General features: G+C 31.9%; 1 protein-coding gene across 1 annotated transcript; it reads left to right on the forward strand.

Moving 5' to 3' along the window:
- Positions 1-95: 95 nt before the first annotated feature.
- On the forward strand, positions 96-13,439 carry LOC121203189 (F-box/FBD/LRR-repeat protein At1g13570). Its single transcript, XM_041075964.1, has 4 exons — positions 96-230; positions 11,788-12,633; positions 12,712-12,855; positions 12,964-13,439. Exons 1-4 carry the CDS (start codon positions 96-98, stop codon positions 13,255-13,257), a joined length of 1,419 nt encoding a protein of 472 aa, XP_040931898.1. The 3' UTR covers positions 13,258-13,439.
- Positions 13,440-14,710: the final 1,271 nt, after the last annotated feature.

Here is a 14,710-nt window from a genome sequence, read left to right on the forward strand (position 1 = left end):
ATGTATATATTATATGCGAAGTACAGAGGGATGTACCAAGATAGGGTAGATGGAGTTAGGAATAATAGGTGAAATGAAGGATTAGATGGACTGCAATGGGTATACAAGGGAGTTTGGGTGACACCGCGAAAATGGAATTGACTGGCTCGCTAAAGCAACACCGTGATGACGGTCTATTAACTTTGTGGAGTGACACCGTGACGCCAATTATCGAATGGCTCACTACAGCGGTATTGTGATGACAATCTATCAAATTTATAGAGTGAAATCGATTATTAGGTCCTACGGGGTGATACCTTGGAAGAGTTTATTGATTCCTCGGAATCGAAAGTCCGCCAAGACAATAAACATGAGATCATATTGTGTAAGACCATAGCTCAGCTATGGTAACATATGAAGTCCGCCATGACAATAAACATGGGATCATATTGTGTGAGACCATAGCTCAGCTATGACAACATATGAAGTTTGCCAAGATTGTAACACCCCTTACCTGTACCCGAGATCAGGACAAGGTACGAGGCATTACCGTATATAGACAGGGCATTTTCAAAACACATGAGCCATCAAATTTCATTCCAAATTAAAACCAATCAAACAAAATCATATTGTCCTTATTATGGACCTATGAGGTCCAAAACATATATTAAAAACAATCTGGGACTAATCCGAGAACTTACGAGAATTCTAAGAAAATTTCTAGGGTTGAGCTTTACACGCCCGTGTGGAGGTAATGCCACGCCCGTGTGCTTTAGGACATGCCCGTGTCCCTTACTCGTATGGGATTTCTAAAAATTATTTTTCATTTCGAACCTACAGGGGTTTTCACACGGCTGGGCACACGCCCGTGTCCCTCACAAGGCCTAGACACGCCTGTGTCCTCACTCGTGTCCAAAAACTTGGACATTCTTTTTATGACATCATCACTTATTTAGGGGCACACGGCTATCGCAAACGCCGGTGTGCTAGGCCGTGTCCTTCACACAGTTGAGACACACGGTCGTGTCTCTACCCGTGTATTTACTACCATGCAAACTGACTTAGAAATTTTAGGTGCAAGGGACACACGGCTGGGCAACACACCCAAGGGACACATGCTTGTATGTTTACCCGTGTGGACCTTTTTGGAAGCTATTTTCCAAGCTATTGGTCACCCTCAATCACTCATACATTCAAACACACTTTACAACATGCAACATGACATATTTATACACTCAAACATTCCACACCATGGCACTCTCACATCTTCATAATGTCATTTTATTGCACCCTCATTTGTTACACCATTTAGAGGCATTCCACACCTATTTCATGCATTATTAAACTTGTTACCATAACCTCAAATTGTGTATTCATGCACATAGTCATTTTAAGTCATTAGGTCATCCTTTAACCTTTAGCACTTAATCCACAACTTACCATGCATTCATCAATCAACAACATACCACATCATTATCATGTATTCACCAAGCAATAACATATCCTACCATCAAGACACTAACACATGCATGTATAGGTAATTAGATTACAACCAAAATGATCAAATATGAGCCATATCACATAGCCATTACAAAAGAATCATCATCATCATACGCCTTCACAAATTGGCCAAATAACATGACACATATCACAAAATGACCAAGTTCCTATACATGCCATACTCAAAATAATAATTTCACTATACCCAATAGTCTTTTGATAGTGTGATCGAATACTCCAACAGCTTCCGATCTCTGAGTTAGCTTAGCAGAAGAGGGGAATAAGCATTAAAGCTTAATAATTCCATATAAAAATAATATGTAAAAGTAATAAACAATCAACATGTAAAAACATGGTAATATATACATAAAGATTTTTCTCTATTCAAACCTTTTTGCTTACTCATCATATGCTCATACATACTTGCTCATCTTAAATAGATCCTTATCAAAGCATTACTCATAGGTTTGGCGTACGTACCTGTACTCATCGTAGATATCGATAACCATACCTCTTTCATATGCCCTCCTCGAGACTTTTATTACAATCGTTACATTACCGATTGAACACTCGAAATACTATTGGATACGTGGAAACCTTGCACATAAGTGCTACATATACAAAAGTAGCTGAAGCTACCATATAACATGTAACACATCCATAATAAACTCGGATCTCTCAATGAGCTCGAATGTTACATGAATCGCATCCATCATGAACTCGGACCATTCAACGAGCTCGGATGCTCGCATTCATAATGAACTCAGACCTCTCAACGAGCTCGGATGCTATATACCTCACGAACCTGGACCACTCAACGAGTTCAGACTCCTTAGTTCCTAGTGACATGTCACTTGTATCCTAAACTATTCCTAAGGTTCAAACAGGATTTTCCTCACTTGCATATAGTATCTCCATCGTACTTGCTCGTAACATTGTGGTTAACGACCATGATAACATTAATGTTTTCATAACAATCAATAGGCATATAACTCATAATTACAATAAAACATTTATCACATCATATTAAAGCATTAAAACATACTACAATACCACATTATTTGCACATGTACTTACCTCGGTACAAAATGATGATAATCGAGCCTAGTCGTCGTATACTTTATTCTTTTCTCGATCAAGTCCCGATTCACATGTTTCTTGATCTATAATGCCAAACTTATTTATTATTCACATTATTCAAATGGGTCCATAAATCATACTCTTGCAAATTTACATTTTGACCCCTAAACTTTCACATTAGTCTCTCGGCTTGTAAAATGAAATGCATGCATTTTCTTGATTACCCAAGCTGGGCCGGACCTTTTCTATGCTAATATCAGCCCATATTTTCTTTTATTTCACATTATTACTACTCACTTTTACACTTTTACAAACAAGTCCCTTGTTTAGGTGTTTTCACTAAAAATCACTTAATAAAATATGTTCACCATGCATCAAACATTCATATTCCTCCATAAATTATCAAAATAAAAGCATGTCATGCCTGGGTCAATTTTCATACATGAACCCTAGCTCAAAATATAGCTAGAAATGGGTAGATCATGTTTTCGGGACTTCAAAAATACAAAGAACATTAAAAACGGGGGTAGGGAACACTTATTATTGAGCTTGGAAATGTTAAACAAAACCCTAACTATGGTGTTTTGTGATTTTCGGTAGCCAAGGAGGAAGATGGACACATTTTTGGTTTGGTTTTTCCCTTTTTATTCTTTTAATTACCTAATGACCAAAATGCCCTTAGGGTTTCTCTTTCCAATATTTTTCTATGCATGTCTATTTTTGTCCAAAATTTTATAAATTGGTCAAATTGCTAATTATGACCTTCTAATTCATAATCTAATGAAATTTCATGCTTAAAGCTTCTAGAATACAAGTTTTTCCTTTATTCAATTTGGTTCCTAACATGCAATTAGACATTTTATGCATAGAATTTCTTCATGAAGCTTTCACACAAGCATGCATTCATAACATAAACCCCATAATAATCATAAAATAATTATTTTTATCTCAGATTTATTGTTTCGAAACCACTGTTCTGACTAGGCCCTAATTCGGGATGTTACAAAGATGGTGAACTAGTAAGCTGACACGGCACAAAAATGGGGACATCGTTGGATAACTCGCGTGGTGGGTAGTATAATATGATGGATGAGGCATGTTTGAGAAAATGAATAAACGGGCTAGTAAGAGAATCTACTAACTCACGAATATAAGGAAACAAGTAGGAAAGTCTGGAAAGGCAGGTAGGCCAATAAGGGCATCTACCAAACTGCAATGTTGTGAGGAATTGGTATAAGTGGTTTTAACACGTCAGATGTAATGTAAGAGATATTGTATTAGAGGTACTTAAGTATCTGACTGGTAAGCCCGCTAGAGATTGGCGAGTAAACCAGTATTGGGTAAGATATTGAGATGAACAAATAGATACAAATCCCAAAGGTCGGGGGGTAAAAGGCAACAAGAGTTGGGTGAGTCTGCCAAGGACTATCTTTGGTAAATAATCCACCGGGATTTTAATAAATTCGTGGATGTTTGTTGAACCTAATTTGACATAGGGAAATCCTCAAGGGGCTATCTGCCATTGGAAATGTCTCAACAAATATACCGAAGGGGAAATATCCTATAGTGAAATCCTGCAGAGAGTAAGACCACAAGAAAAATGAGTGTTTACACAACCAAATGACATATATGGGGCTGCAAGAGAAGATTTTAGAATTAGGCCTTCCTTAAGGAAGTGTGTATGCGAGGGCTAAAATAGAATAAGATAATTATCAGGGTAATAATGTAACCATATGTCGGGATCAGTGTAGAACGAATGAATTAGGGCAAGGACCTACCATTGAGGCGGTGACAATGGTCAGACCGCTGGTAGAAGTAAACAGTCTGAATGAATAAAGTATGTAACTATCTTTAAATAGACAAGTCGGGAAGGGGGATATGAAGATATGTGAAGAAGTTGTATAGGGTCAAATTTTGAAAGAAGTTATTTGGAAGAGTACATCTAAGTCTATACCAGGAACTAAGTCCACTAAACGAATGGCTTGGAGATTTCATGGCTTAGGATACACCTATTAGATGACGAAAATTCCTAAAGATGCACAGGGGGTTATGAATTCCATGTTTATATATATATTTCATTCTTAGAAATACAATACTTATGTTCATTGTTGTACAAGATTTCACTAAGTTTATTTGAACTTATGGTTGTACTGCTTTGGATGTAGGTTCAAGATTAATAAATTTGAAGAATAATGGATCAAGCCAGACATTCCTAGCATTGTACGAAGGTTGCGAAAATTGTAACATGCTTATAGAGGGGCACCTTTAGAAGCCACCTTTAAAGGCCACGCCTTAGGGATCAAGCTGGATATCTCTATATTAGAATTTTTTTAATAATTTTTAGATAATTGACAGGGTTAATATGATATATATATTTCGCATAAATTTCATTAGTAGAAGTTAAATTTTTGAATCAGATATTGTCTCAGTATGTGAACAACATAGTTTAGGAATTTGTGAAGTTAATCAAGTGGTTGTAACATTCGGTACCCGGTCCTGGCAATCGGGTCAGTTAGAGGTTGTTACAAAGTACTCTACTAGTATTATAACTTTGTAGTTGTAGATTTTTATATGTCAAGTGAGATCTTTGCTTCCTAATTGTAGAAATAGAAACATATTTTTTCTCTACTATACATGGTTATGTACAAGGTAGTTCTCAGTTTCAAAAAACAATTAGTCTCTTACCTATTTTATTCTCTAAAATTGTTTCTAAGGATATATTAATGGAAAAGGTAGATTAAGATTGCAACTAGATCAACAACTATGATATTAACTCATCTGAGGGATCTTTAGAACATTCTCCAAACACCAATGGGCACTAACATGTGCAAACAATGAGAATTCATAGAAGGCTACTATTCTTTTCCATTATGATGAACTGGAGGTAGTAAGTCAAGACTTTTTGCAAAGTCAATTACTATAAAATAGTAATCAAGTCATTCATCACAAAAATGAACGACCCATGACCATGTTTATTTTTCATCAACCATATAATGCCAATAAGAGGATATCATTTACCCATGTCTCGGGCTATGAATTTCACTATTGTGAATGACCCTACATACTGTAGAAGTCGTACACCAAACACACCAATTTTTGGTTCCTTATCTATTCGAACTTTGGCATTTACTTACATCAAAGTGTACAAGTCACATATACATAATCCGTCATCCACATAGGATTTAGGTATGCCACACTATGAATGTCACAAGTGAATAAATCTATAAACGGATTCAGGATCTATTCTTCTTTGGTCCAGTTAAATGTACTGCTAGTCCAGTCAGTCACATCTATGTCTCTATCTTCTAGGAGTCATCTGTTTCGATGCTCGAGACAAAACATCTCCCTAATTGGACTTGATAGACGACATATTAGTCTTTCAATTGGCTTGCTCATTTTCAACTAGACTAAGGACATGTTTAGGTTCGTCTGCTAATACAATTTGTCTTTCCGTATTATGATCTAACCACGTAATACCGTTTAGTATTAGTTTAAATGTTAGACAACCAATGAGCAACAATGGCGGCACTGAAAAACATTGGAGCAAACGTACCATTTTCATAATTAATCTATTTCCTATCCTATTTTTGTATTTAATTATATTTTTAGTATAATTTTTGAAAAAGAGCCAATATTAAATCATAATTTAATTTATTTATACCACCTGTAATCGATTGGTTAAGAGAATTTCTTTTAATGAAAATATGAGTTTTTTTTATCTAAATAATGCAAAAATAATTACAAAAAAGGGATGAGTTTAAGATTAATTACGAGAATGATATGTTTTTTATAGTAAAATTGGGTGTCGTCAACGTGTCAGGTGACACCAGTTGTAAATTATAATATTTTAATAAAAATAAAATGAAATAAAAATATTTTAATGTAAAAAGGGGTGATGCCAAAATGATAGCGGCACCCCTTTTTCTCCTTCTGACTTTTAGCTTTTCTTTTTTTAATTTGGGGTAGTAGTATAATTTTAAATTTCATACCTCTATTTTATGGAATTTAGTCCTTTTATTACCATAATTAATAAAACCATCAATTTAACCATTTATATATGGCAAATTAGAAAAGAATCAACGGTTCAAGTTTATATGTTTTTATCAACAATTGGCTTAGTTTTGATAATGTGCGAGGATTAAATTTTAAAAAAATCATAGTAAAGGGATTAATTTCTCAATTTTATAAAGTACATAGATAAAATTCATAATTAGACCTTTAAAACAAACTTAGCAATACTAAACATTGTATGGTTATAGAAACATATATGATACAAAAAAATAATTAAAACATGAGAAAACATAAAAACATAAACTTACCAAAATTTTCTAATTTGCCACATATAAATTGTTGAATTGATGATTTTATTAATTCTTTGCATATGAATTTGATAAACACTTGACCTTGAAGTAAGTAATTTGATGATCGAGTTTAATCTTGAAGTAAGTAATTTGATGATCGAGTTTAATAGTATCAAATAATTTGACTAACTTTTTAAATTTGAAAACATACAAAGGCCAAATTTTGACAATTGAAAATAAAAGGATTTACTTCTAATTATTATAAAATTGAATTATGAAATTCAAAATTATACCATAACCACTTCATTAAAAAAGACAAAACTAAAAGTCGGAAGGAGAAAAATAGGTGACGAGAGACATTTTGGCAGCACCCCTTTTTACATTAAAATATTATTTTTAATTTATTAATTTATTTATTTATTGAAAATATTATTTTTATAGTTGGTGCCACCTAACACGTTGGAGGCACCCAATTTTATTGTAGGAAACATACCATTCTCGTAATTAATCTACAACCTATCTTATTTTTATTATTTAGGTAAAAAACTTTAGATTTTTATAACTTTTATTTAAAAAATGGATTAGGAGTTTAAAAAGCCTTCAAACTTTTTTTTTAAAAAAAGGCAATTATGTAATACCCTTAACCCGTATCCGTCACTGAAACTGGAATACGTAGTATTACCGGACAAATGAAATAGTAAAATATTCAAATCATACATTAATATAAACATAATCAAATTTCATTCAAATACATTCATAATGTCCCTTAATAGAGCTCTCGAGACCCTAAAAATACTATAGAAACAATTCGGGACTAAACTGAAAATATTTGGAAATTCTAGGAAAAAGCTAAAAAAATTTGGACTGTAAGGGTCACACGGCTGTGTGACCAGGCTGTGTGACTCACAAGGCTGAGACACAAGACCATGTGATCAGGCTGTGAGACTCACACGGCTAAGACACACGCCCGTGTCTCAGGCTGTGTGGACATTCAGAATAGGGACACACGACTGTGTCCCAGCCCGTGTTCATACCCGTGTAACTCATTAACTTGGGTTACACAACCAAGCCACACACCCGTGTGCCAGGTTGTGTACCTCTGATATGACCTCACACGCCTGTGTGCCAGGCTGTTTAACTGCCTGACTTGTAAGCCTTGAACCTACAAGGGGCACATAGCTGTGTCACATGACTGTACGTCATACACGGGTGAGACATACGCCCGTGTCTCAGGCCGTGTGGCCCCAAAATGAACCTTAAAACACAAGTTTACCATTTCAAGTTGCTTGACCTTAATAAACCCAAATACCAACTAAAATACCAACTCAAAGTGATATTAATCGAGCCAAAAACACATCAAAACCAACCTAATAAGTGTCTAACCAATGTACCATCGTTGGTACCCCAAGTATATACAATTTTACAACAAAATAAACATTAATTCAATTTTTCAACTCATTCAAGTAATACCAAATCAATATACCTAACAAAGTTACCACAATCACAATAATTCAAATATATATACCACACATACTAACATAACAAATATACCTCATTCTCATACAATATGCAAGTTGGTTATTTGCACAAAATATCATTCATAATATTTACATAAGCCAAACATTGACCAAAACTGCACAAAAGCCTATACATGCCATATAATCCGAATTAAACGTTCAAAAACTACCGAGATAAGCTGGATAGTGTGACTTGAGTGCCGATCCAATCGTCCAACCTTTTGAAAATCTACAATGACGTTAAATAACACAAGTAAGCCTAATGAGCTAAGTAAGTTCAACGAATTAAATGATAAATTTTACCGAACTAATTATAATAATTCAAACAATAATAACCATTCAAAAGAAACCTGTCATTCACAACTTCAATCGATAATTCATCTATATTCAGATTAATATGAAATAAACAACATATCTTTCAAATTCATTAAATGAACTACCTTATTGAGATTTTCCATTTGAAGAACGAATTACGAGTAAGAGTACATCATCAACAGAAGCTCATAAGAGTTGGTCCTCCCGACCACGCTAACAGAAGCTCGTAAGAGCTTATCCAACCGAATCACGCCAAACAGAAAGTATAATGCGAAAGTTCACAACAAATGCTGAACCTCAGTTTACTTGGGTAATATGCCGATATCTCCCTCTAATACCATCTCCACTCCAAACCCCCATCATACACAAAACATGAATGCACTGAAATCCCGTATTCAATCCAAACCGAGTATTAACATCAATAATATAATATCAACAATAATTCATTTCCAATAATAGAACATATATATATAATATCAATCATCAATTTATAAAAATGTTAAATTTTAACCATACGAACTTACTTGGACTGAATTGTAGTCGTTGTAGAAGTTCAGAGACTATTCCACTATTTTTCTTTTTTCACGAGTATCTACGAGATTTGGACCTAAAATGTAAAATTTTTCATTATTAGAACATATTTTATTTCCAAACCATTTTACAATTAATACTATTTTATTTTTTAAAATTACACAATTACCCTAAACTTTTACCCTTTTTGCATTTAGTCTCTTAACCCAAAATTCATCAAATTAACCATTTTTCTCAAGTAAATATTTTATCAAAATATAATAGGCTCTCAAAAATCCTCTCATAAACATCAAATTCACTATTAAACCCTAAAATTTTGACATTTTCACAATTTAATCCTAAAATCAAAATCTAACAAAAATCATTTTACAAATTCATCAAATAGTATAATCAAAGCTCCAAATACATGTTATTCATCAAGAACATTCAATACTCAACAATGGTAACTTCCAAAATTTTTAACAGTATAAAAACGAAGGTACAGACTAGTTGGACTTAGTTGCAATGATCTCAAAAACATAAAAATTACAAGAAAACGATTCAATTTCCTTACCATGCAAAGACAAAATATAAACAAAGCTTCCTAGATTATCAATGGTGAGGTTCGGCCAAGAAGAAGAGAAAAATGAGAAAAATGAGAAAAATAAAGCTTTTATTTCAAATTGTTTCTTTAATTTTGAATAAATTACAAAATTGCCATTAAAACATTTTATTTTGTCATTTTCTTTTAATTAGCTCTCCCACTATTTAAATTAAGGCTTAATTATCCCTTAAGTCCTTCCTAAAATACTAATTAACCATTTAATCACCTAAATGCATTAATTAACAAGTTTTGCACCTTTTTCAATTTGATCTTTTTTCTCTTAATTAACTATTTAAACGTTAATATTTCTAAACCAAATTTTAATACGACTATAATGACTCTATAAATATTCTAAAAATAATATTTACAAGTTGATACAACGAAAATTTGTGGTCCTGAAGCCACTATTCCGCCACAACTAAAAATCGGACTGTTACAAATTAAGCTCTTATTTTTTTTTGCGCACAATTGGGTACTTGAACTTTCAAAATACACCGAAAAGGCCTTCAAACTTAAAAATAAAATAAAATTAAGCCTCTACTTTTTTTACACTCAATTAGATACTTGAACTATCAAAATGCATCAAAAAAATCTTTTGACCATTAATTTTAACAGTTAATCGTTAAAGTTAATTGCCCTAATTTTTTTCAATTAAAGCCACCACGGCATGACATGTGGCAAAAGAAATATAAAAAATAAAAATCAATAAAAGTTATAAATATTATTAAATTTTAATAAAAATAAAAAATAATTAAAAATTTATTAAAAATTAGAATTTTTTTAAAATTATAAAAAATCATAAAAATAATTATAAAATACATAAAAAAAGCCCTTTAACCATTAACTTTAACTATTGATGTTGAAGTTAAAGAACCCAATTTTTTTCCAGTTAAAGCCATCACGTGTCGTAACACATCATGACATGTGGCGAAAAAAGATAAAAAAAATAAAAATCAATAAAATTTTATAGAAATATTATAAAATGCTTCTTTTGGCACGATAATTTTGATAATTTTTTTTACATTTTTTTATAATTTTCTTACCACTTTATAAATTTTTTATTTTTTTATATTTCTATATATTTTATAATTAATTTTATAATTTTTATAAAAATTTACAATTTTTATATTTTTTTTCGATTTTTATACTTTTTATATATTTTTATTAAAATATAATAATTTTTATAAATTTTATTGATTTTATTGATTTTATTATTTTTTGCCACATGTTACACTGTGGTTGTGACACTTGATGCTTTAATTGAAAAAGATTACGGGTGATTAATTTTAACTGTCAAATGGCCTTTTTGATGCATTTTTGTAATTCGACTATCCAATCAAGTGAAAAAAAAAACGAAGCAAGAACATAATTGCTCCTTAAAAAAGTTTAAGATCTATAATTTAAAAATTCAAATACTGAATTGAGTATAGAAAAAAATTAATTATTATTTTTAAATAGTTTGAGAGCACTTACACCCTTAAACCTAAAAAAAATTAACTGAAAAATAACAGGAATTATAATATACTCGTTACAATGTGAAAGCGAGCAACCAAATTGTATGATATTCGATAGCCTAAAACTTAGTCGGTAAGTAGCCCACTAAACAAACTAGTTAGGCCCAACGTCTTTTTATATTAAAGGAACTTGAACAAGGCAACGCAAGCACCAGTCTTCAAATTTTCAAAACCTACTTTCCTCTTTTATATCTCATTCATCTCAGTATCTGTAATGATTTTCTTTCTTACTCGCGTTATGCTGTTCCTGTAACAATTCCGCTGAAATTTAGTTTGTTTATTAATTTAATTTCATTGTTTGCAGCTAAATCTTAAAAAGCCATAGGATTTATTTCATTTTGGAGATTGAGATGAGTGAAGTTTTACAAATTATTTGCTTTAATCTGTCTGACCTAAGCTGTTTTTTGTTTCTTTTTTCGTATTGGTTCTTTGATTGATTTGGTTTCCTTTACTTATGGGGGCACTAGAGAGAATATGATAACATAAATGAACTACCAGATGAACTTTTGATTTCGATTCTGGCTCGTATGCCAATGAAAGAAGCAGCGAGAACTAGTGTCCTTTCACGCCGATGGAAAAAGCTTTGGACTTCCCATCCATATCTAGTCTTTGACGGTTCAAACTCATTGCGTGGCATTCATTACAGGTCGGAGCAAGTTTTAGAATCAGAACAGTTTAAGTACTTAAATTGGGTGAACGATGTCTTAGAATCTCATCATGATGCAGCCATTGATGAATTCAAAATTCGCTTTTATCTCGACCAATGTTATCAAAGTGACATTGATGACTGGGTCAGGTTTGCATTTGGAAAGAAAGTTCAAAGATTCGAACTGGATTTGTCCAGTTCTCGAGTCATCTCTCATGTTCAAGATTCTGGTTACGAGTTATATTTACACACTCTTCATTTTCAAACTCCTCTTTCACTCATATCCCTTGTACTAAAACAAGTACGTGTGAGTGGGGAAGTTCTCGAAAACCTTCTATCCAATAGCCCTTTTCTCGAACGCCTATGCATTGGAGCTTCGACCTCTCTTGTCCATCTGAGAGTGGCTGGTCCATCACTTTGCTTGACATACTTGGAGATAACTGCCTGTGCAAGAATGAAAATTCTAGAAGTTGATGCCCCCAATCTATTATCACTGAAATATTCTGGACAAAGTATAGAAATTCGCTTCATCGGGGTTCCAAACCTTGCTGAATTATTTATCGGAGGCATGTTTGTGGAAACCTGTACTCGTAGCTATTTATTGCCTCTGGTTCCAACATTTGCCTCTCTACTCCGGAAGCTTGTACTAGAGATGAGAGTTGATGAGGTCAGTCTGCGGAATTTTGGTTCATTGGTTGTAGTTAGATTGGTTCTTTAGTTTCTAACTCCTGGTTTGGTAATTCAGAGGAAAATGAAGTTGTTTGAATACCCCATATTGAGTCAACTCAAGGAATTGGAGCTGCAGGTTAGAGCACGTGATCATGATAGCCTTCTTTGTCTCACTTCGTTGATAAATGCCTCTCTTTCCTTGAACCGACTTTCATTGGAGGTAAGCTGTTATTGCTTTGAATTAAATAATGGTTATTTTTGTAGTAGGCATGAGGCATGAATTTAGATAAGGTGTGAGATGATGGAATACATGTGTGGAATAATGCAGCTGAGTTGGTCAAAATCGTATACGAGGAGGAGAGTGATGAAAGTGAAGAGGCATCATTATAACCTGAAGGAGGTGGAAATTAGGGGGTTTGTAGGGGGAATAGTTGATTCAGAATTTTGCATCTACTTGGTGGAGAATGCAATATTGCTGGAGAAGATGAGTATAGATCCTTTTACTAAAAATGAGAAAGGAGGGGGAAACTGCTTCAAGGCAGAGAGAGCGAGAGCAGCTAGAGTGCATGCTGAGTATCTCAGGTCCAAATATGGTGTTGAAGATAAGTTGGTAATTCTATGATGTTGATAATTAGAGTTGGATGCCAAACTTTTGTCCGAAGAATAGTTGCATGAATTAGTTAACGCCAATTAGCCTTAGTAGTAGTATTAATAATAGTTTTAACGCTAGTTTAACATTGCTTTTGAAAAGTGAAAAGTGCTTTTGAGAAATATTTTTGAAAAGTTTAGTTTAAGATTTAAATATTTAGTATTGTTGTCAAAAATTGTTTTTAAAAAATAAAATGTCTATTTTAGAAATGATATTATAAAGTAACAAATATGTATTTAAATAATATTTAAATTAATTAATATTATAATATTTTAGCATGAATATAAAAATAATTTATTATAACTTATTGTTAATATTTTAATATATAAAATATTAATTTTAAATATTTCAAAGTAATTAATATTATTTATAAAATTTAATTAGAATATAAAATTATATTTCAAATATTTAAATATAATCATTAAAAATTTATAATTAGAACAAGAAAATATGGGAAGCAATAGAGAATGTATTTTATTAACTAATAGAATCATTATAATGCTTCAGAGTCTCTATTTATAGACATAGGAAGTATAAAAGAAATAGATATCTAATTTTAATAACTATTAGAATTTATAATATATTAAAATTTCATCTTGATTATAATAGACATCTATTTAATAAGCTATTCATAACACTCTTCTTTCGATATCTATTGGTAGATAATGTGCCTCGATAAAATTTTATTAGGAAAAACCTTATGGGATAAAAACCTCGATTAAGGAAAAAATAGTGCAACGTATATTTACTCCATTTCATAAAAACATCATATATTTTTTTATATTTTATGTATTCAATCTTGAATATTAGTTTTACAAATGATTATTTGAATGTATTTGTTAAGCATTTATATTACCATTCTTTTAAAGTCATGAGTTAGGAAAATTTGGGGAAATATATTTTAATTTCTTTTGGAGATTAAACAATAATCATAACAAACTTTAATCATGATTATTTTATAAAAACACAAATAGATATTTTGGATTATTTTATAATCCTCCTTCAATTACTATTCACTGAGTCAAATTTACTACGTATGTTCAAATTAATTCAATTCATATAAATAAACAATTTCTCAAGAATTTTAATATGCTTATAGCGTCTTAAATCTTTTAAAGATTTTAATATAAACTTTACTATATAGTGATTTATAAAAGGTTGTAACAATAATATTAGACGCAAGTTAAATCTTTTATAAATTGTCAATTTAATAATATATCTAAAGGTTATTGTATCCACCACAAAAGAATATTATATCTTTTCATAATCAATGTCAAGACTTAGCGAAAAATTTCATATTTTTAATCTGTTTTTGCAAAAGTATTTCAATTGTATCTCACTGGCTTTATACCTTTATATATTTAGATTATTGGTCTAAAAACTCTATGAATTTAATTGTACTTGAGTTGTGTATTTCTATTTTAAT

Source organism: Gossypium hirsutum, chromosome A08 (genome assembly GCF_007990345.1).
Source record: "Gossypium hirsutum isolate 1008001.06 chromosome A08, Gossypium_hirsutum_v2.1, whole genome shotgun sequence".
NCBI lineage: Eukaryota > Viridiplantae > Streptophyta > Magnoliopsida > Malvales > Malvaceae > Gossypium > Gossypium hirsutum.

Bases quoted from the DNA above. Each gene is read 5' to 3' on its own strand.
- LOC121203189 (XM_041075964.1), top strand. From the start codon at position 96: ATGGGTATACAAGGGAGTTTGGGTGACACCGCGAAAATGGAATTGACT. The intron at 231-11,787 runs GTATTGTGATGA...TGGGGGCACTAG, and splicing joins TCGAATGGCTCACTACAGCG to AGAGAATATGATAACATAAA. The intron at 12,634-12,711 runs GTCAGTCTGCGG...TTGGTAATTCAG, and splicing joins TAGAGATGAGAGTTGATGAG to AGGAAAATGAAGTTGTTTGA.